At 47.8% G+C, this 21,901-nt stretch overlaps 3 protein-coding genes across 10 annotated transcripts in view; 1 reads left to right on the top strand and 2 right to left on the bottom strand.

Moving 5' to 3' along the window:
• Nucleotides 1-156: 156 nt before the first annotated feature.
• AUNIP (aurora kinase A and ninein interacting protein) lies at nt 157-4,188 on the top strand. The gene is made up of 3 exons (XM_052810497.1): nt 157-518; nt 1,018-1,153; nt 3,029-4,188. The coding sequence occupies exons 1-3, from the start codon at nt 426-428 to the stop codon at nt 3,982-3,984; spliced, it is 1,185 nt and encodes a 394-aa protein (XP_052666457.1). The 5' UTR covers nt 157-425; the 3' UTR covers nt 3,985-4,188.
• A 1,495-nt stretch (nt 4,189-5,683) lies between these two features.
• On the bottom strand, nt 5,684-19,264 carry MTFR1L (mitochondrial fission regulator 1 like). Of its 6 annotated transcripts, none has more exons than XM_052810504.1 (8): nt 18,795-19,264; nt 17,182-17,307; nt 16,081-16,185; nt 15,263-15,372; nt 14,244-14,455; nt 10,885-11,197; nt 8,195-8,417; nt 5,684-6,743 (listed from the first exon to the last, which is right to left on the bottom strand). In XM_052810504.1, the coding sequence occupies exons 2-7, from the start codon at nt 17,194-17,196 to the stop codon at nt 8,243-8,245; spliced, it is 930 nt and encodes a 309-aa protein (XP_052666464.1). In that variant the 5' UTR covers nt 17,197-17,307; nt 18,795-19,264; the 3' UTR covers nt 5,684-6,743; nt 8,195-8,242. The 6 variants fall into 6 exon arrangements, with proteins under 6 accessions (XP_052666464.1, XP_052666463.1, XP_052666465.1 ...); XM_052810503.1 differs by having other exon boundaries at nt 8,213-8,417; XM_052810505.1 differs by lacking the exon at nt 18,795-19,264 and adding an exon at nt 17,503-17,569 and having other exon boundaries at nt 8,213-8,417.
• Nucleotides 17,830-21,901, bottom strand: part of SELENON (selenoprotein N) — an 18,559-nt gene continuing 14,487 nt past the window's right edge. For 2 of the 3 annotated variants that reach the window (XM_052810495.1, XM_052810496.1), the window contains exon 12: nt 17,830-20,961. In XM_052810495.1, coding sequence (XP_052666455.1) covers nt 20,791-20,961 — 171 coding nt within the window. In that variant the 3' untranslated portion in view covers nt 17,830-20,790. The remainder of the gene's footprint in view (nt 20,962-21,901) is intronic. The other variant, XR_008238619.1, reaches the window with a different exon arrangement.

Here is a 21,901-nt window from a genome sequence, read left to right as displayed (position 1 = left end):
GCAGCCCCTGTTTCTTCCCCCCCCAACCGTTGGCATCTCTGCAGGCGCTCGCCCCCATCTTGCCGAGGAGCCTCTGGCACCGGCCGCCCCTCTCCCGCTGCTCAGGAGCCGCTCCCGGTCCCGCCGCCATCAATCTCCTCAGGGAGCTGCCGCCCCGCCGCTTTATATAGGGCACGGCCCGGGGTGGGCGGGGCTCGACCTGCCGCTCATCCCGCCTAGCCGCTCGGATTGGTCCCTCTTTCCCAGGAGCGCGCGCGGTAACCGTTGGCGGCCGTTAGGCGGGGGCGGAGCCTGGGGCGAAGGCGGGAAGAAGGGAGCGGGGCCGGACCCGGCGCCTGAGGTAGCGCCCCGGCCCCGGCCCTTCCTCGGGGCCCCGCTGAGCTCCGCGCTCCGGGAGACCGCCCGGAGACCGCCCGGTGCCGGGGATGAAGCGCAGGCGGAAAGGCGACGCGGCCCAGCAGGCCGAAGCGTGCGATGTCTGGCTGGACACCGCCGAGGTCAAGCAGAACGCGGCGCAGGTGGGGCTCGGTGTGGGGGGGTCCCGGCCGGGGGTGGTGGTGGTGGTGGTGGTGGTGGGCCGCTGCAGCCAGGCGGGATGTGCCCAGACCCCCGTCCCGAGGGAGCGTGTGGTTCCCGGGGGGGTGGAGGTGGGAGATGCTGTGGTACTGGGAGTTCGGGGTGGCTGGCAGAGCGAGGCTGTGAGTCGGGTGCGGTGGGAAACTATTTCAAGAGGCGTGAGGGGGGTTTAGCAAAGCTGGGACGGTGCAGGACGGCAGGGACAGCCTGCAGCCTGCAGCCTCCGTCCTGAGCCTCCTGCTCGGGGTGACCCAGCTCGAGCAGGGAGTCGGACAAGGTGAGCTGCGTGGGCCCCTTCCAACCTCAGCCATTCTGCGATGGCGTCACAGGAAGAGTTGGAGCGTTTAACAAAGGTGGGAATTGTGCCACAATGCTGGAAGAAGGGTAGAATTGTTTTTAGCGGCCTATATTCACTTTCCACTTGTTTCTTTCCCTACCCAGCCTCCCGTAGCCAAACCAAAAGCACCTAGTCGAATTCTGGAAAGGAAGCACGCCTCGGTCACTTTCACGCAGACAAGAGCCTCTCAGCCATGCACCAAGCAAACCATCATCTCTGCCTTCTTCAGCGCTCAGACAGGTAACGGGGAACAGCGTATACCCCTGTAGGAAAGTAGATTCAGGCCATCGTAGGAAAGCCATCTCGCTTTATTTCTTGGCAGCTTTACTAGGCAGAAAAGTGGATTTTCTAGTGAAGAGGGTAAACGTTAAAGGTTTGAACTCCTAGAAAGGATTGTATTGTGATGGTTAATCTAAATGCAGGCACCTTTTACAGTCTTAGACCAAGTAGCAGCAGTTGTAGCCAGTCTTTGTTGGAGAGCAGTCTGAACTCTAAATAATGCACCGGGCTTTACTCCCTGCAAAACTGAAGTTTTCAGTGGGATGCTGGGATGCCTGGCTCAGCCCGAGCGCTGACACAAACCATCCAGGTGGCAAAACGTCCAGTTCTGGGTTGCCTGATGGTATCACATAAAGGACAATCCAGTCGGGAACACCACTTCGGCTGGGGCAGGGCACGGTCTGGGCAGGAGCACCGAGCCTGGTGGTGTCCTGTGGGCAGCTCTCCCTGCCCGGGGAAAGGGCAGCATCCAGAGTGTTACATGCCAGGTTTTCTCTAAATGAGGGCAGCCCTAAATTGTCAGTTAAATGCCCTTGGAAGAACATTATAGCTGGAAGTGAAAATTAATGTTATGTGGTTCAAACAACCTCCCTGTAAGGGGAATCAGCGGGAGGTGAGTGAGGAAAGCTTTTTATAAAGGGTTGGACAAAGCATTTTCTGAAGAATACAGTGTTTAATCCTAACTGAACCAAAGAAGGAATCACAAGGGAACTGGAATATTTAAGCTAATTAAGCCAGCTCACAACCTCTGTGCTTTTGAGGCTGCTTTTGTGCTCTGGAATAGAAGAAGCTGGGATTTGTTCGTGGGTCTCAAATTAACAAATATAAAGAAATGAAATGGAAGCAGGAACCAGCAGTGCAGGATTGTGTAGTTGTTTGTATATTGTAAGTTGTGTAATGGCTAGTTTATCGACATTGAAATAGTTTAGCAATAAGCAGATGAGAGGAAGCATTACCTAAATTGTACAATTCAATTATTTGACAGGATTTTTGTGTTGTGACAGGGCCATTGATGGTTTTTGCTTTGGATTCATTATTCCTACTCCTTTTGAATGTGTTGTGTGCTCTCCTCTTTTTGTCGTTTGATTCCCTCGATTGTGTTCACTTACTCACCGTGTGTGTTTGGATTCACTGAATGCTGCTGATGTTTGTCAGAGGTCTGTAGGATTTAAGATGCTGGAGTATTTCTTATTTGTTTTTTGGTTTTGGTTTGGTTTTTTTTTGGGGGGGGGTTTGTTTTTTTTTTTAGCTTATCCTGAATTGACGATGAGTTCGTATATATTGAGGTTGTATTAAATTTTATATTAAATGGTTTCAGAAGCAAACATGGGACTTGATGCCTTCTTCAGGTGATGAAGGCAAGCTGTAGAAGTTTCACTGTGGAGTTTTGTGGGGGGTTTTTTTGTTGTTGTTTGGGTTTTTTTTGTTTTTTTTTGGTTTTTTTGTTTTTTTGTAACTAACTGTTGAGCTGCTGCTTTTAAAGGCAATGTCACAGGTGAACTGCCTGGTAAGCTGCGAGGAAGAAGGCAGAGAGGCCAAAAACTGGAGCACCTGGAGATGCAGTTCTTGCATCTCACTTGAGGGAAGCTCGCTTAGTTGAACTACTCCAGTGTTTTAGGCTGCCATTCCATGGCAGGCTCAGCAGCACAAACACAGATGACCGTGAGGCAGCAGCAGTGCTAGTCTGGTGTCGAACAGTCTGCGTGGTGCTACTTGAAGGAGCAGTAAAGCAGCAGTTCTGAGTCAAGCGTCAAGGAACGGTGCTGTGGGTAGTGACTAACCCCCGAGAAATGTGTGTGCCAGCTCAGGCTTTAACCAGTTCTGTGTTGTTTTCAGATGAAAAAGACAAAGAAAACTCCAGGCCATCTCCTTTCATCCTGAATGAAGACTGTAAAGAAAAAGGTGTTTCTTTGCCTGCCTACCCTGTGAAGATCTTGGCTTTGCCGCAGATGGAGGAAGCCCAGAAACAATCCTTCAGAGCTGAGGAGGTGATGGTGCAGGTTACACCCCAATGTTGTGCACAGAAAGCACCAGCCTCGTCGACTCCTTTGCCAGACTCTTCCATGTTACAAGCAGAGTCCCACAGCAACAGTGAAGCCTCCTGTGCGGCAGGAGAGGATTGCTGCTTCTTCAGTTTCACCCAGGATTCAGAGGGCAACCGGATCATTGCTCACAGAAATGAGTCCGATGTATTTGCTGGAGAAACAGTTTCAGCAAGCGGCAGCATAACTTCAGACTGTGGGATAAACAAACAAGCGGGCCAGCTGTTCCTGGAGGCGGCAAAGACCAGACTTGATTTCCAACCAAGACTTGGTGCAAACCAGAGTAAGAAACCACACCAATTGAGTAGTGCGAATTCTTTAATTGATTTCTCTGAGACTGAGAATATAAATCCTACGATAATGAGAGACAGTACCTGGGCTGCTGGCGCTTATTCATCTCCACAAAGACCAGCTAGAGCACAGCCTCTGAGAGAGCGCAGCCAGAACGCTGGTGCTGGTTCAGCCGAGGAGGGATGGGGCAGTAAGGTGGGACTGAGCAGTCCCTGCAGGCAGTTGTTCACCCAGGATTCCGAGGGGAACAGAGTAATCGCTCACCGCTGCCAGAATGTCCCATCTCCTCACAAGGACAACGGCAGCTCTCGCAGGCAGCTGCCCGACTCTCCCTATGAGGGCCGTTCTAGCGATGCTGCAAACAGGAGCGTGAGCAAACTGGGGGAGCAGTGGTTAGATGTGTGCTATGATTTACTGTTCACGCAGGATTCGGAGGGGAACAGAGTGATTAAACACTGATAAGTGACCTTGAATGGGTCGCCTGTATGACCTCTTGTGAAGCCTCAGGAAAGCGTTATTTTGTAAGAAAGCGGTCAGAATTAGGTAAGTGTACCTGTTGTTTCTGTATGTATGGTCTAGCCAGCATAAGCAGTAGACCCATGCAACAGCAGGACCTCTTTGTTCTCTGAAATTTTGCTTTAATAAAAATAAAATTTTGAAGAAGTATGTTTATAATGGTTTGACTGTTTCAATCATGATTTCAGCCTGTGTGGCTACTGTCTGGTGTTTATGTAACATGCTGCTGTCCAGCCTGAAAGAGTCTGCTGCTAACCTGTCTTTATTTCTTAGGATCCTGGAAGTCCAAATGTAAAGGTTTTCTAGGTTCAGCTACATTCTGCTTATCTCAGAACCGCAGTTGTGCCAGCCCCTGTACCTGACAGCTGGTGTGTGTGGCAATAACGGGAGGCTCACGTGTTTCAGCTTGTGCGTCTGTAGTGGTGAAAGATGCACCTCTGCTAACTAACTGCAGGTGGGATCACAGCACTGAACTGCTGTTGCCAGACTTACCGGAGGTTTAAAGTGAGGAAGACTGTGACAGGGGAGGAATTGAAACAGTGCATCTGTTCTGGTAAGTCTGAACTGTAATCCTAATGTTGAATTCGTAGCTCTTTCACAGGTGGGGATGCACCTAGATGGAGCAGGGTGTGCCTGCAGGGGCTTACAGCTGCAGGTTGATGCAGTTGGTCTGGCCCTGGTGAGGTGAAAAGTGGAGCAGTGAGTGCTGCGGGCTGGAGTAAGAACTGGTCAGTATTGGTTTAACTGCATGTGGCAGCTGCCACCGTGTCTCACTAACAGCAGTGGTAGTTCCCCTACACGGCTTGTTCAACATAATCCCCTGCTTTTGGATACACAGGGTTTTGGATGGGCATGCTTTAGATATTGTATCTGTTTTAAAATGCAGGGACCAGCTGCTCAAAAACCCCAGGGGTCACAAGCAGCAGACAGCAGAGTCCATCTGTGACCATGATCACCCTCCAGAACAACCACCTGCTTTGTCAGCAGCAACCACCCAATTCTCTACTCTTGCTTGTTGTTGTTTTTTAAATGTTGAGTATTGTCTTTAACACTGTAAGTGTGGCCATTTGAGATAGCTTTACTTTCCCATTGGGCCAGAATTTCAGTACAATAGATGCAACTGGAGTTATGTCACAGTCCAGAAGTTAATTGTGCTGATAAGCTCTTACATCCAGCCTGCACATGGAGCATGTTCCCAGGAACAGGGACTCTTGCTTACAGCTCCATCTCCCCTGTAAGCAGGTGTATTCCCACCACATCCTTATGCAGAGGAGCCTTATTGGGAGAGGGAGAACGATCGCATCATCCAGTGGCTCTTGGCGTGCATCTGAGAAGGGAAGAGCTCTATCAACTCCCTATAAAACTGATTAAGTCTTAAATTTCTGCTCTTGCTCTCTGGGTGGCCAGAGGTAATATAAACCTCTTCTCTCAGTTCTAAGGTGGGGATGATGATTTAATTTTTCAAGGGCTAAGGGCCTGGTGGATTAAGAAAATCCTTGGCATCTGAGTGCATTTGTCTGCAGCACCATCAGCCAGTGCTGCAGCAGCTGAAATTCCATACACACCCCCAACCTCCCCCAGATACAAGCACCACTGCTGACATGTTTGGACATCTGCATGTTAATAAGATCAAGGACGACCATTGTCTTATTAAGGCTCCATTTTATATAAAGGAAAAAAAAATCATACTTTAAATACAACCATGAGGAACATTGCAGAGAATGTGTAGCTGAAGGAAACCTCTTCAGTTAGTGAGAACTGTAGCCATAGCCAATGCCAAGTTCCTTCTTCCCTTTTCTCAGATGACAGCTCTTGTGGTGGGTGCTTGATTCTTAGCATTGGTAGTTCAATAAATAGACTTTTTGAATGCTAAATAAAATACATTATCTGAATACAAGGACTATTAATGAAACATTAAATTACTGGCAAGAAATTAAGGCCATTCTGTCATGCAACTGTGGGGATAATTTCTGAGTTAAGAAATACCCAGGGAATAATAAAACCCGCCAGCATCCCTCAGATGTGACCGAGTGGTTTGATCATTGACTACAGTTTCATCCTACCACTGGGTCAGACAGAGTTATTGGGAAGACGTCTTTTACCACTGTGGTTCAACAACCTCCTAAACACTGAAGACCTGGAAGCATTACTTAGCTTATTCTCAGTAGCTCTGTACCATACTCAGAACAGAGAAAGAATTGGATGTTTGACATCCCTTTATACTGGCAATGGTAACTAGTTATATTGTAACAAGGCCGTTAGAAGTTAATGCTTAATTTGAACCTAAGGAAAATTGTAGGTCAAAAGAACGTCATCCAGCAGCACGCATTGCACTCTTTAGAAGATCCTTATCAATAATCAACATCAAAATACAGGTGGAAAAGAATTTCCATCTTCTTAAAAAGTTTTTTCTTAAATGTAACAATACATGGAAAACACATCAAATCCGTAGGGTCTTTCCTAAGTAAGTGTCCAGTGCAGAAACCATTTCTAATTAATAAAAGAGGCAAAAGGCTCAATCCTTAGGAAGGCAGCTACTGTGGAGAAAATTTTGGGAGCATAACACTTTTGCTTACAGAGTTTAGTGACAGTAACATCATTTCTCCTTCAGGGCCAGATCTTCATCCTTGAGGGCGAATTTTCTTCTCAGAACTTCTGCTATAAGAACGGCCGGGTCCTCCTCCTTCATTGAAGTTCGGTTTCTATATGGAAGACAAAAGCCCAGTGTATTAGTAAAGAGAAGCGCCAAAATTGATGCTTTACAGCTCTGGTTAGAATCTTTTCAGTATTTTTCTGCAGCCTTTATTATCAGCTTTTGTCACAAGTGGAGAAGGTGCAAGAACACCACCGCAAAACAAGAAAAAGCAGCTAAAAATTCAGGCCTTTCATTTTGGCTTAGAAAACCTGGAGCTCATCTTGTGGATCAAAGAGTATCCTGAAAATCTCAGCATCAAGACTTTTTATAATTCAACTGTGTTAATAACAAGTAAGTAAAATAAAGCTTCATTAATTATTTACAGCCTATGTCCCCTCAATATAAATCTACAAGTGGTGTGGTGTTTGAGTTGAAGTCCTGGAAGTATTTTTTTTTCATTAATTTTGCTATACAATGGATATATGCTTTTATATTTAAATATGGGTATTACAGGTGTTTTAAAGGAGGGCTGGCATACATGTCCCTCTGCTGAGCTACTGCACATGAGGTTTTTCTGTAGCATTCTGTTATCAAAGCATCCTGCCTCAACTTCCAACAAGTGCAGACAAGCAGTTAGCATTAGAAGCGTTAGTGAGCCTGTTTTACAGGAAGCCAAAACCCAGTTCTTTTTCCTCAGGTATCATAAATTGCTCACTAAGGTTTTGTTTAGAACCTGTAATAATAATTTCAGACCTTAACTTGTTTGTTTTATTTTTTTTAATAGCTGAAGTCCTCCTTTGGTCAGAAAACATTATGGGTGTTTTAAGCATTCCTAAAAGAAAAAGTCCCCCCAGAGTATTTCCGTATGTGTTTGGGAGGGGCTTGTTCTCAAATTAACACTGAAGGCTTTTGGTAAGCTGTGTAAGATGCCATTGAGCACCTTGCACCGGTAACCTGTAGCGCTATGTCAGATTTCTGTCTGATGCAACTTCTTAATTTACAGTTGTATAAATGCATCACTATTTAAAAGATGACTTTGTAGCCAGAAGCATGCCTCTCACTTCATCCAGACAGAGCCCTTCCTTCTGAAAAGGGTGCAGAGAGAGACCAGAGTACAGGGCCTGGAGCCCTCCCCAAACCCTTCCTTCCACACGGGCAAACCTGAGAATTCAGAGTTACCCCAGTATCCGTCAGCTGCCTCCGAAGAGGGACAGGGGGAAACCGGAGCAGCCAGAGGCGGAGGCGACGCTAAGAACAGTGAGGAGAGACAGCACTGACCCAGCCTCGAGCTGTGCTGATCACAAGGATGAGCGAAGGGACAGATAACCCACACCAGGGTGAGGAAAGGAACCTCTCCTACCAAAGGGTACAAGTGTCCTACAGCGAGGCACAACCAGCAGCAGACCATGGAGCACCAGCGTTCACCTTCAGTGTCTCAGCCCTTTATAGCCACTCGAAGGGCCAAGGAAATAATCATGGAAAAATGAAGTTGTTCAGTGCCGTAACAGTAGTACTTACAAGTCAAAGTGTACTCACAGTCCAAGCAGCTCCTCACGCTACCTGTCTTTAACCCCACACTGAGTGCACGGCCCAGCAGGCACACCACTCAGCCACTCCCCTCGCAGAGGGCATCACAGACACTTTAACAGGCTCTATTTCACATTTGTTGAAACATGCACATTTCTGCAAGCGCTTCTCACTCATTCCTGAAGCTTCCAAGGTTGTGTTTAAGCACCAAGTCCTAAACAGGAGCATCAGAGAAGCATCTATGTAGTTATCTCGTTAAGCATCATTTGGTACCTTCATCCACTTAAAGAGTACATGATCCTTTTAAGTGTTACAAGTGCTGCACACCTACACTAGCACAACTGCTCTGCGTAACCCAAGGGCACGTCCACAAGGTGAGTACAGTTGCAGAAGCATGGGGCTGCTCTCACAACTGTATCGACACTGGAGAATTGTGTCTAGGAATTAAACCTCATCAAGTAATGAACAGCAGTAATTTATTTAATGTAATTTTTCAACTACCTGTGATTCTTCAAACAGCTTTAAGCTGTAGTAACCATATCCGAAAACATCACTGTTGCACATAGGAGGCAAGTTAGAGGCTGAGATAGATAAACAGACGAGAGGAAAACAGTTTGACTCCAGCAAGAAACAGTCTCAAGCTTTTCTGTTAAAATGTTCCTAGCCTTGACGCAAGCAGCAACAGCAGAAGCAGCAAGTGTGACCCAGCTCCCAGCAAATTGGTCAAGCTGTCGCAAGGGGAGAAGGGTCCTGGTGACTCGGTTCTTTTGCTCACTCCGTACCCCAGCCAGGAGGGATATGGCAGCTATCCCCTTCCCCCCAAGTATTCTACAGTACAAAATCCTTGCTCTCCCCCATCTCCTGTAACATTAAAAAGAATCAAGGCTGTTGGTAAATCCTTCCTTCGTGCACAAGCCATCTCTTCCTCCCACTCATTCACACACCTTCTCTCCCACAGTAACAGCAAGATCAAACACCTTCATTATTAGTTGTTCTCATACATTCTGTTGAGGAAATTGAATTCAAATTGTGACCCATTATATTGCAACATTCCCTGTCACCTACATGCTGCTTTTCACAGCCTTCCTCCCAGTCAGCACTTGACTCCTCGCGATTCGGCCAGTGCTGGCAGGAGCCTTGTTGGCATATCCAGGCGTGGATAAGAAATGCCTTGGATTTCCCTACCATAATCTGTATTTGTACAAGTCTTTTTTCCCCTAAATAATGCATGTTTCCCTATATTCATCTGGCACAGATGGTGGCAGTTTTCTTACCCTAAAAAGTCTGCACTAATTACAAGATTGATAATTACATTGTTACATGTAAATGCTTAGTCCTAGAGGTACACGTTTCTAATAAAGTTAAAACATTACATGTCACAACATGAAGCACCTGCAAGCTTTTCTGGATTTAACAGAGCCCATGAATGACCATCAGAATGGCACAGTTAGTTATACTCTTAACAGGGAAGTTACCTAAAGCCTAACCCAAACCCCTCCTGAGCCAACGTGGCTGAGTCGCGCACAACAGCAGGTATTTTTCTCGAGAATTCTCTCTCCCTTTGCCTAATAATTCAGAATTATTTTTGGATGCTCAAAGCACTGCTTTGCAACAGACAGGAAGAAAGAAGAGGAGCGATTCATCTGTGGTCCATGAATTCTGCTTACCCCCAAGAAAGATTACAGGCATTTATATAAAGCAAGTAAGTGTTTAAGATTTGAGTAATATTTAACACTTAGGAAAACAAAAGCAAAAGGGTACGCAGTGTGAATTATGGATGTGTAATACCGTACTGACATTCTGGATGCAAGCTGAACGTACTTCTCTCATTTGACTATGTAATTTTTTCTGTGCTGAGAATTTAATTTCTTTTAAACTGAATTAGGCATAGAAATTGTGAACAGCCATCACACAGCATGTTATTTTTGGCCAGGAATCTTACTCACACAACATAACGGCTGGATAGATCTTTGGGCTGAAAAATGTGGAAACTGAACTTCATCACTGTGATTTCACATGTAAAAGGAAGGCAGTACAGCTAACATTAAAGAATCTACTGTATCAGCTGGGCAGAATCCTGCCTCAGCCATGCAGCAGCTGGCATGTCAGCAGCTTGAGGTGTTCTCATGATCAATGTGTAAACTCGTCATGAGACGAGTGAAAACTCTGCCCACGCTCAGAGCTGGGCCAGATGCAAAAGTTGAGAAGCTGAAAAGCTTCGTGTGTTAATTCCTGTACGTGCCACGCTGAAAAAGCTGCTGAGCTTCCCAACCGCTTGGGTCTGCAAGATGGTCTAAGCACCAGCACCTGGAAGCACTGCAAGCAGAGAAAGCAGTGCAGCTCTCACTCTGAAAGCTGCCAATACACACAGTTCTGGTTTTCATCAGGGCAAACACAAGCTTTTTTTCAGGTGAACAAGCTGAAACAGCCAAACGTCATGCTAATTGGTTTGAGTTCCTCTCTGTTGCTTTGTATCCAGGCAGGTAAGCCATCAATAAAAAAACCCCAGAAACGTAAGCGTTAGCAAGTTCTACTATACACAGGTATTTCCCTCCCTGTGAATCATGAATATAGAGCAGCACCAACAAGCAGTGAATGCAATGTCCAGTGTCTACAATGATCTGACAGACAAAAAAAAAAAAGAGATAAAATAAAATCAAGAGAGTTCAGGAAGCACTTACAAGTCTTTGCTCTGCTTCATCCTATGAATGTCTTTAAGAATGCCCATCATGTCTGCAAAACTGCTGGCCTTCGAAAGAGACATAGAATCTTCATCGTCAGGATCCTTTGGTTCTGGTTTACAACACTCGGAGGTTGTAGAACAAAGCATGGAGACTGACGGGAGCTCAGGGCTTTCGAGTTCTGCCTCCTCCTCTGTGATATCGCTAATGACAAAGGAAGTTGTAGATTGGAAAGAGGGTCCAAAACAAGGTAAAGGAGAAGATGCATTTGAACTTCCTGGAGATAAGAAGTCTGGTGTTAATGAAGCGGAAGCTGAAAAAGAAAACAATATAGGTGGAGAGATAAACTAATACCAAACCACATAGGTATTTTTTTCCCCAAAACAACAGAATATAAGAGGCATCATCAGCCAGCCTCCCCCATGCTATAAGAAAACAAATTCATCATATTCTGTCACCCTCCATGTCCACTCTACTTCCTGCGACACCGTGTTGCAACACAAGACCTTCTCCAGTACCTTTTATCCCACCAACCCCCTTATGTATCTCTACTCCTTTCATGCCCATCACTGTATCACCCCTCCAGTTCAAACACTGCACCCCGTCCCTGCAGAAGTCGGGTAATGTTCACTTTTTCCATTTTTACAGATAAGAAATGGAGGAGCAGAAGTTTAGCTGCTGCTCAGGGTCACAGAGGGAGCCTGTGTCAGAATGTAGGTCTTAATTGTCTTAACTTCCCTCCTCTTTTTTTTTCATCACCTTGAGAACTGCTTGCCTTTCTTTTCCTTTCAGACTCCTTCCCCCATAACTATTACACCTGGTGAGAATGCAGAGCCGGTTCAGGAGCTCCAGCATTTTGCACTAAACGGTCACAGCAATTCACTCTGTGACTGCAGGCATTTTGACCCGTTTTGCTCTCCATCACCATCTGTAAAATGAGAATAGCACCCACGTATTCCACAGGGAAGATGGGATTTATTTGTTCATGCTTTAAAGTGCAGTAGGGATAAGAACAGCTATAAAAATTCCGAGTGTTATTAAGTGAAAATGAGTTAGATATTTCCAGTGTAAAACACTAAGGGAAAACAACCAAAAACCCAGAAAAATGCTTAGTGCACATCTCCTTGAAAGAACCTTCCTGTATTGAAAACAAACTGTACCTAAAAAAAAAGCACTAATGCCCTTGGCCTCAAGAGTAAACTTGTAGATAGTTATCAATTTCCAATTAAGGGATTTCTCTAACAGCATATAATAAAGCAGATTGCACAGTATTTCTTTTTTGACATCAAGCTTTCCAAAATAAGCCTGCTAAATAGTTATCTCCTTCATCAGATTACCAAGCTACAGCTAGGCCCTAAATCACAGCTCCCCATTATTGACTTAGAGGATGCGAAGTCAATACGAACTGTTCTCAAAATGCCAGCTGATAACAACCAGGCACATTGCTGAGTAGAGAGGGAGAGAAAAAGTATTAAATGATTAAATCATTTTTCTCCCATTTGGATCTCTAATTTTCCTCGTTATTACTCTCCTTGAATTAAAATGGACTTCTCTAGCACACAGCTTGAGCAACTGTAGAGCTGAGACAACACTTAGAAGGAAAAAAAAAAAAAAAAAATCACAGAATTTCCCCTGTTCTTTATTCCAACTCGTTTGTTCCTCTGATCTTGCATGAAGAAGAAAGAGGACACACGCAGCCTCTCTGAAGGGGACATCTGCGGTGCCTTGTTTTACGCTTATTCCCTGCAGAGTTGAGGGTAATGTGGCTCCCTCACCCCCAGAGCGGCTTCATTTTACCATGCTGCTGTACGAGTCAAGTGGCATACACAATCCCGTGTACTGTGACAGGACCAAAGATGATAAGAAACACCAGCACAAGGAGATGGGTACTCTGTGAGTGTGCGTGGATCATCAGAAATACCTGATCTCATCTAAATGCAACTTTGCATGCTAAAACCATCCCATATATTCTCATGTGGCGGCACATATATTTACATTATTGGTATCAAGTAGATTCTTAAGAGTCCATTGACCACCCCACAGAACTGAAAAAGAACCCCAGATCTCTCACGTAGAAACCAGACTTCAGCTAAATCAAACACCACAACTCTGTTCCATGTTCAAATGTGTTTATGGCTCGTGGATAGCTGGACTAAATATACGCAGCCATTAAAGCTGCAAGTCCCTTGGGGCTACAATAATCAGACAACCACATCGTCTTTCGCAGATCATGAGAGATTTGGTCTCCTGCACGCACCATGCAGTGCAGCACAAAGTAGCAATCTGGGAATTAAAAAATATTTTCTTTCAGATGTAGGATAAGGAAGGTTTCATCAGCCACTATTACCCATTATAAACAGGAATTAACCCGCCTGATACCATTCCAAGTGTGGCACAAGCCTGGTTTTTGGTTTGCCTTTTTTTTTTTTTTTTTTTTTTTTTTTTTTTTTTTTTTAAGATAATGGGAAGAATTATAGGATCTTCTTTCCCCTGGAAAGCAGCCATAATACAGCTGTCACCTTGGTTACTGGCAAAAGTATTCTGCATACAAGAAACGCAGCTTTTAAGAAAAACTGTCTTCAAGAAGGACTAAATTCCTTTAGTTTGCAAAACTGTTCAATGTTTTTGAGTTGGGAGATCGACAACTCTGCCTTCGGAACACTCCATAAATAGATACCAACGTATTTCTATCTTACTAGTTTCCACATTCTAAACCAGCCACTGTTGCAGCAAGACTTGTAGAACCACTTGGATTTGGATCCTACCAAATACCATCATATTTTCAGAGCTGAGTATACAGGAAAAACCATGAAAGGAAGAGAAGTAAAAAGTCTTTCCTCACAGTTCAGCTTTGTGGCTAAAACATGGCTATTAACTGCACACAATTTTACTAAAAGAAAGAAATAAATAGTTCAGCTAGGCTTTTTCCCAAATACCTTATTTGCTACAGAAACGGCACTGTCGTTTTCGTAACGGAAACAAACACTAACATCTCACTCCTACCCAAATCAAAATGCAACCCGCTCACTCCTGGCCGACTTGGAGCAGGAATGGCAACAATACACCAAATGTTTTAATGAAACAAGGTGCTTGAGATGAGAGGCGGCCTCTGGATCAAATGCAGTCACAAAGCAGCACTTGGTATTTCTTAAAAACAAGCAGGGCTCCTCCAGTGAAACAGATGGAACACCTAAACACAGAACCAGCACTGAGCTGACACCAAAGACAGCGTCCCACCAACAGGAGCCACAGCTCTGCTGGAAAAACAACAGGCAAGTCTGCTATGTGTGGAGGAAATAACATGGTTCACTAATTCAGCTCTTCTCGTTCAAAAAAAAAAAAGCTCATTATATTCCTACCTGACTCTGCAGCAACTATTTTAGCTATCTGACTCCGAAGGTGACTCAGCTCATCCTGGAGCTCTGTTGTTCGGCTCAGCGCTGGTAAACCAGGTTTCTTCAAGGCGAGCAGCTTCTCCTCCTGCTTCCTCAGGTTGGGGACTGAAGCATTTCGCTGTATAACAGTGAAGGGACTCGGCTTCCACTTGTGCTTCAGCGGGCGAGTGTCACTTCTACAGGACAAAAACCTGTTGGTCTTGTACAAGGTCCAGACCCCTCCGTGACAACAATGCTCAGCAACGCTCTGCCTCCACCTCAGGAGAGCAGAAGACTTCAACACAATTAATTAAGCCTCTGCACCGCTATGCTGTATGTACCACTGTATGTACCACTGTTTAGATGTGCTGTGCTGCTGTATGTGCTCTCTCTGCATTAAAGAACAGAAAGCCTGTCACAGAAATCATGACCCAACAGCACACGATGTGGTGAGAGGACACAGGGACAGAAGTCTGGGTGCGCTCACATGGTTTCAAGTCATTTCTCTGCTGGCAACTGTGTCTCCATGCCAGGCAGAGTGCTGGGTGCATGTGGGAAATGCCACCCATTAACTTTTGCCTCTGATTTCAAAGGCCATTTTATCTTTCAGAAGCTACCCATTACTATTGCCCTGCTTTAAGGAAATTCAACTGACCAGAACCAAACTCCTGGGTGTAGAACATTTCAATTCCGGGAGAACTCAACTCTTCAACTTTCTAACCAGAAAATACCACAAATCGGGGGGGTTACTCTGCACAGATCTTTCAGTGAGTAAAATATGGCACAGCATAGGCTCTTAGCAGTTCCTACAGGAATTCCTCTCATGGTCCTTTGTCCAATTTTTTGTTTCTCCTGTCTCTTGGGAAAAATGTATTTCAACAGGCACCACATCAGACCTTGAGAGGACTGGAAGTTGTGATCATGTGATCAATGTCCAGCCTACACTGTGCAAAATAAACCAGTGTATAAAAGTAAGGACCAGCAGACACAAAGAGGAAACCGACCTGACTCTGGCATATGTTTCTTCATCATCTGCTGCTATCCACACAATGTCTGCCAAGGTGGGGACTGGAGGGACATCATTTAAATAGAGCTCCGAAACATCTGGTAGAACCTAAAAAGAAAGTTACATTAAGGAGACAGCGGTCCTGTCTCCTGAAGCCACCCCAGATGTGCTGTACCGGCTGCCAGAGCCCTTCTCCCCTGCACCAGGTCTGCAGCTGCATCTGTCAGATATGCGACAGCAACACCATTCGGCTCATGGAAACGTAGCGCTTGCATGTGTCGGCTTCTGCACGTGTTCTTGGGTGTGTTGGTGTGTTACTGTGCTCTGCGAGACTGAACAGCAAGGCAGCAAAGGGATACTTGATACAGCTTAGCATGCTGCCAAGGCCACGTGCAACACTTTGCCACTACACGTCCTAGCACTGTCCTTGAGCTTAAACAGTGACGTAAGCGTTTCCATAAACCCTGTTTTACTGTTTAGGAAACACGGGCCCAGAGGGCAGGGGGCTTGCTGGAGGTCACACAACAAAGCACTGGTTCAGCAACTCCATGTTTCTGTCTCCTCTAGCTTGCTAACCCAGTCCACAGACCCTATTTCAGGAGGTATTTTCCTCAAGCTGCCAACAATCACTTACAAGAACAGAATTTCCAAAAAAAGGAATAAAACCCTCTTAACTATACAGCTACATGAGTTTTGTGAATACAACTCTGCAGACACATGCGGTTGACAAAACAGCAGCTTGTGACAGCGCCTTGCCTTGCTCTGGAGCAGCAGCTTCCTATACGTGATCACCAGATCCCTTATGAATCTGCTTACCTCAAAGGTTGCTCTGGGACAGGGTTTTAAAGGGAGGTTTGACCCGATCCTCCTGACAACGCTGCGTGCTGAGCCATGGGGTTTGTTCTGCCAGATGGGGATCGTCTACAAGAATCCATGTGATATCATTAATAGTTTGAGTCAGTTGCCTTTCTTAAAATTTATGAAATTGGAAACTGTGCTATACAATCAACTCAAGAGCTCTGATCTCTGACTTTTTATTTGCTGAGTGGTACTTTTAATTGGGAACCTGCTAATAACTGAGGTTATTAGCTCATTCCATAAAACAGTGTTTCAGCTGAAAGTCAGCCAGTTACTTAAGGAGCATTTTAAACACAGGTGGAGTATTTTGAGGACTGAAAACTAAAAGCACTCAGTAACAGACATTGAGCTCCAAATGAAAACATGCAAAAAGGAGGAAAACAGCATCACATGAGGGGCCCAGGAGAAAAATTAAATCAGAAGAAAGTCTCATTTAAAGGAACACTCTCGCTTCCACATGGGCTTTAATACGAGCAGCACTGATAAGACTGTAAACGTTTCTTGGATGACGGCAAAATGACAAGTGTACTCAATGCCTATGCCAGCTGAGGGCCGATGAGAGGATGTTTTCAGCCTTAGAGGGTGTTTTCAGAAACAGCAAATGTTTTAGTGATCTCTGGATGCTTCTGAATTGGATTCAAAAGGTGAAGTGCTCTGTCTGCCCCTCTGCCAGTTTTACAGCCGTCACAGGCTCTCGTGACGGGAGGGAGCACAAGACTCGGGACAGCGAACACCACAATGACAAACCGGAATCCAAACAGGTTATATCACTCAGTCCACCACCAAATCCATTCATGGATTTATCACTGGGGCTTGTTACGCACGCAATGCCTGAACGTTGGTCTTACGCAGTCACATTTTAAATTCCTGAGGTGTATTTTAAACTCAATCTCCGAGCTGGGAGCGCACTGACTGCTGTGACGGCCCTCTGGCTACCGGCCACGGGAGAGCTCGGGGTGGGGAAAGGGCCCGGGAAGGGAAGGGGGCCCGTGGGTGGTGGTGAAGGGTCCCGGGTGCCCGCCGGGAACGGGAGGCGTTTCGGGCGGCCGTTACACTTACGGAGTCCGCTGCCATCTCCGGCTCTGGCGGTGGCCGCCGGGGCGGGCTCAGCGCTGGGTGCTGCGGCTCCCGCGGGCGCGGACCGGGCTCATCTTACCCCGCTCCCCGCCGCGCTGGCGCTTCTCACTGGAAGACAGAAGCGACTCGCTGCGGGCACTGCCGGGGCCGGCCCAGGCCCACACGGAGCCCCCGGGGCCGAGCCAGGCGCCCCTCCCCGCCACCCCCGCGGCCAGCAGCGAGCCCCCATCCCTCGGCCGGTAGCCTGAGGCGCGACCAGCCCCGCTCCCGCCCGCTGCCATCTCCCCGGGACCCCGCCGGTACCTGAGGGCCGGCGGTGCAGCAGGGCCCCCGCTGCCGGCCCCTCCGCCGCCATTACCCGGAAGCAGAACCCGCCCCCCGCGTTTCCGCCACCGCCGCCCGCGCATGCGCCGGGACCCCCGGAGAAGGGGGGGGGCGGGTGTAATGGCGCCCTGAGGGGTGTAATGGCGGCGTGAGGCTGACAGCGTCGTGGCTCAGCCCGCTCCATGCTCACACCGAGCCATTCCCGCCGCCCCCGTCCCACCCAAAGCCGGCCCCGCCGTCCCCCCCCTCCCCAGCCCCCCTCCCCGCCCCGTCCGCCCGGAGGCAAGGAGTGCAGGAGGCCGAAGGTGGTGGGATGGGTTTAACGAGTGCAGCTACAGCCGGGGCCCGAGGGCCCCCTCACGCCAACCGGCACCGAACCGCGCGGGGCTGCTTCTCCCCCCGGACCCTCGCTGAGAAAACATCGGCTCTGGCCCCGTCTGGGTTTCGGACCAGAGCGTCACAAAGCCCAGGAGGTGGGGAAAAGCAGCACCTCCTCCCCGCCCCAAGAGGTATCACAAACCTATCGGAAAAAAAAAACAACTTAGCAAGTTTACAAAGAGGAGACAAAAAGCTTGGCACGTATTAATAAAAGCCTCCGGCAACAGCTTCTGTCCGGAGCCCACCCACGGCAGCGAATGGGCAGCGACAGATCAATTAGGCAGCTCTGCAGTTAATGGGGGGACACAGGACAGTTCCCCCCCCCCGACCCCCCAGATCGCTCCAGCCTGGGGGCGGCTGCCTGGGCTCCTTCTGCCACCCTTCGGACTAACCCCGAGCTCGGACAGCCCAGGAGCGCTGCGAGGTGGCTCCAGGCAGAGCTGCGAGAGCCCAGCGGTTCACCAGAGGAAAAAACCACGAGGTATTTTCGGGGATGCCGAAGGCTTCGTGCGAGCCGGGGCTCACCGCAGGCTCAGGCACGGACCCTACTTGTGCGTGGGACTGTCGCAGGCACTGTCGCTGCCAGGGACCTCTGCTTCTGCAGGATCAAATGAGCGATGCTGCCCCGTGCAACTCCCGACCTCGGCACAGCGTGAGGCCGAGGGGCTCCCCCAGCCTTGCGGAACCACTGCTGTGCCTGTTTTTCCAAGCCTTGAAAGACAAAAGCAATCCCTGCCTGCCCAGCCACTGCCCTCTCCAGCCCCTTCTGCTGCAAAACCAGTGGGAAGGATAAAGAAATGGAATAAACTCTCCACCCGAGCACAACTGACAGACGCAGCTTGGAAGTCCGAAGCCCCTGACTGAGGGGCTCAGGAAAGGTGCAGCAAAAATACCTCACGTGAAGCTTTGTAAAAGCCAGAAGGGCAGATCTACGCTGCAGCTGTGCCTCCCAAGGAGCTGGGGGGAGGCAGGTACTCGGTCTCCTCTGCCGCTCTCTGCTTGGACCAAAGTGCCCTGAAGGGACAAAACCAAAGCCCCCCCCAAAGGGACGAGACCGCTGCTGCGACAGGAGCTCGGTCTCAAACACCGCCTGGAGGCTTTGGCACTTTCTGCAGCTGAAAGCGCTGCCAGATCCAAACCTGTCATTACTGCAGGCCCCTTGGAGTGCAAGAAAAGTGCAGAGCTAATGCATAGTTATAAAGCCAATACTGAGAAACATCCCAGGGGTAATTAATCTCACTAGAGCAATTAAGTGAACTTACACTGGTTCAGCCCAGAGGTCCATCTAAGCTCAGTCTCCAGGCACGGATACAGACAGGAGGGCTGGGGCAGGGTGGGGACAGGGTAATCACGATGCCTGGGTTCCTCCCAGGTCCTGGAACCCAGGAATGAAAACACCCCTTACAAAAAAAAAAAAAAAAAAAAAAAAAAAAAAGGCTTTTCTCCCTTTTTCTCCCTGTCTGATTTGGTCCAACAAAATTGTGCTTCAGAGAGCAGAAAAAGCATCAACAGCCATGGCTGTTTGCAGCCATCTATTGAAGATGCTTTGTCTCCTCACCTATCTACAGGAATATACTTTAAAACCCGTTTCATTTAACCTTTCCTTCTCCAAATTACGCTCACTCTGTAGCCAGGCACTGGTACAGAGTAGGAGCAACTGCTCAGGGTGGTTACAGATAAGGGACAATGGCGTTCTGTCCTAACAATTTCTTTGAAAAATCTCCTGAAAATTTTAGTACTGCTGGCTTTTAAAACTGCTCAGTTCTCAACCAGTTAATGCTCTCAGGGCAACACTGAACTTGAAGTTCCCAAAGGGAATTTCGTTGTGGTTCATCATTCATCGTGACTTGGAAGCTCAAAGCAAACATGGACAGAGCATTTCACCATCTCCGAGGAGACACTGGGAGAACAAAGCTCTCAAAGCCGATGGGGTGGGAGCAGCCCTGGGCTGAATGGGGTGGGGGCACTGCTCACTACCATGTCCTGTAGCCTGGAGTGCACGTACTGCACTGGTGGAGCTCATGGGGCTCTGACCCCTAATCCCCCCCGAGTTAATTCACGCCTGACATCTCTGAGCTGCACCATACCTCTAATGCCCTGGTCTCCGTTCCTTAATTTCACTGTGTCAACCTCAGCACCTCCCTCAGATGCAAAGAACCTGAATAAGTGAAACAGCTCTCCCACCCTGTCACACAGGGTGCTGGGAGGAGGCCATTCCAGAGCTCAAGCCTCCAGTTTGAACCTCCTACGTTCATGTCTACGCATTACCAGCTACAGTCCCATTATGCATTGGTTGCCACTGCTGTCAATAAATGCCATCGTGAAGAGCTGGCATCCAAGCCACCAGGCAGCTTACAGCTCAGAGCTGCTGCTGGCGAGGAGGTGCGGAGGACACCGGCTACCAGGAGGGAACTTCCCACCTGCGCTGGATTCTGCACCTTCGCCCACAGGGCACAGGCGCGCACCACGAGTGTTCGGTCGTAATGGCAATGCTGTTCTCCGTGATTCAACACACAGTCCAGTCCTTGAGATCAGGGTTTCCGGGTGACGCTTGGTACAGCCGTTACGCGAGTTTCACCACAGAGTCTGAACAGGAGCTGGAAAAACACGAGGGTGGGTGGCAAATCAAGGCATATGCACCGAGAATGTTTATAGATTCAAGTATTTTCACTCCTGTAAAAATTTGCCTGAACTCAAAAGGGCAGGTTATGTAAACTGGTATCACTTGAAACTTAGCCTCAAACCAACATCCAGAGCAAAGCCCCGGTCCTGGGACTGTCTGCATCTTAACATCAATGTCTGGCATGAAGATGAGGAAGAATTGCTGTAATCAAAATAGATCTCTGAAGTCTTTGGCCATCTCTGTGGGGCATTCAGGTGCCTTTGTTTTTAGGTCTGCAGGTATGGTTTTGCTCTTTGCAGTCCTTCCTTCAGGAACTGGAGGTAAGTTGCAGTTGAAGGGTCTTCAAAATTGGTTGAGAAACTAAAGATGCTGCTTTCAACATCTTCAGGCTTCATAGAAGTAATGTCCAGGAAGTAGTTGGCATTGATATGGTGAATCTGGGAAAAAAAAAAAGATGAGGAGACTTTAAGGGCCAGAACAATTCCCCATCCACTGCCTTGGCCTCTGGCCAGGACATAGGTGACAAACTGTAACAACTCTTGAAGAATCTCTAATACTTTGCAAATGCTAATTCAGCATCCAGGATTCAGGTTTGCATTTTACAGTCAGAAAAAGAGGTACGAAAGGCTGTTTCTTCCCCCAAGAGTGCTGACCCCTCGCTTAGGTTAAGAAGAAGATGAAGGTGATTTGGGAAAAATCATGCAGGCGTAAAACCTAGCTCTGAGTAAGGGCTGGGGAGACGGCAGCCCGACCACGCTGACTGCTGGGGTGTGTGCTCTCAGCCCAGCTCAGCTGCAAAACCAGCACCTGAGCTTCAAATGCCTCTGTGCTTTCCGCTCCCCCATGGAGGTGGGAAAGGGGGACATGTGGCCACTGAACACGGCAACCTTGACAGGCTGAGCTGAAGCCACCAGCCATCCCTCATCTGGAGGGGAGCCACTAAAGAGACAGCAAGGATTCACTGCATGTGTTACTAGCTAATATCTGGCAAGTGTGGGGCACAATCAGATTAGCCCTGGCAGGATTCTCCACTACAGACAGCCTGGCTGCTGACGCACAGCAAAGCACCGCACTGTCAAGTGTCAGGAACTGCTGTCATTCTTCAAACCCAAGGTGGGGGGGCTGTTGGGGAGCAACAGCAGAGCTGAAGCATGTGGACTTGCTAATGGCTGATTTGCTGTGACAAACTTGGGGAATCAAGATAAATGTGCTAGAAGGTGCTGATAAGGAGGGATTTTCTCCAAAGCATGAGCACAAGGGACAATGGGTGCAGGAAACAAGCTACAATGGCTTCCCAAAGGTCACTGACTCCAACCAGGGACAATGAGGAAACACAGGCAGACATTTGGTTCAAGTCTGATTGTTCTCCCCTCCCTG

This window comes from Harpia harpyja, chromosome 16 (assembly GCF_026419915.1).
Source record: "Harpia harpyja isolate bHarHar1 chromosome 16, bHarHar1 primary haplotype, whole genome shotgun sequence".
Lineage (NCBI taxonomy): Eukaryota > Metazoa > Chordata > Aves > Accipitriformes > Accipitridae > Harpia > Harpia harpyja.
This window is presented reverse-complemented; position numbering and strand designations above follow the sequence as displayed.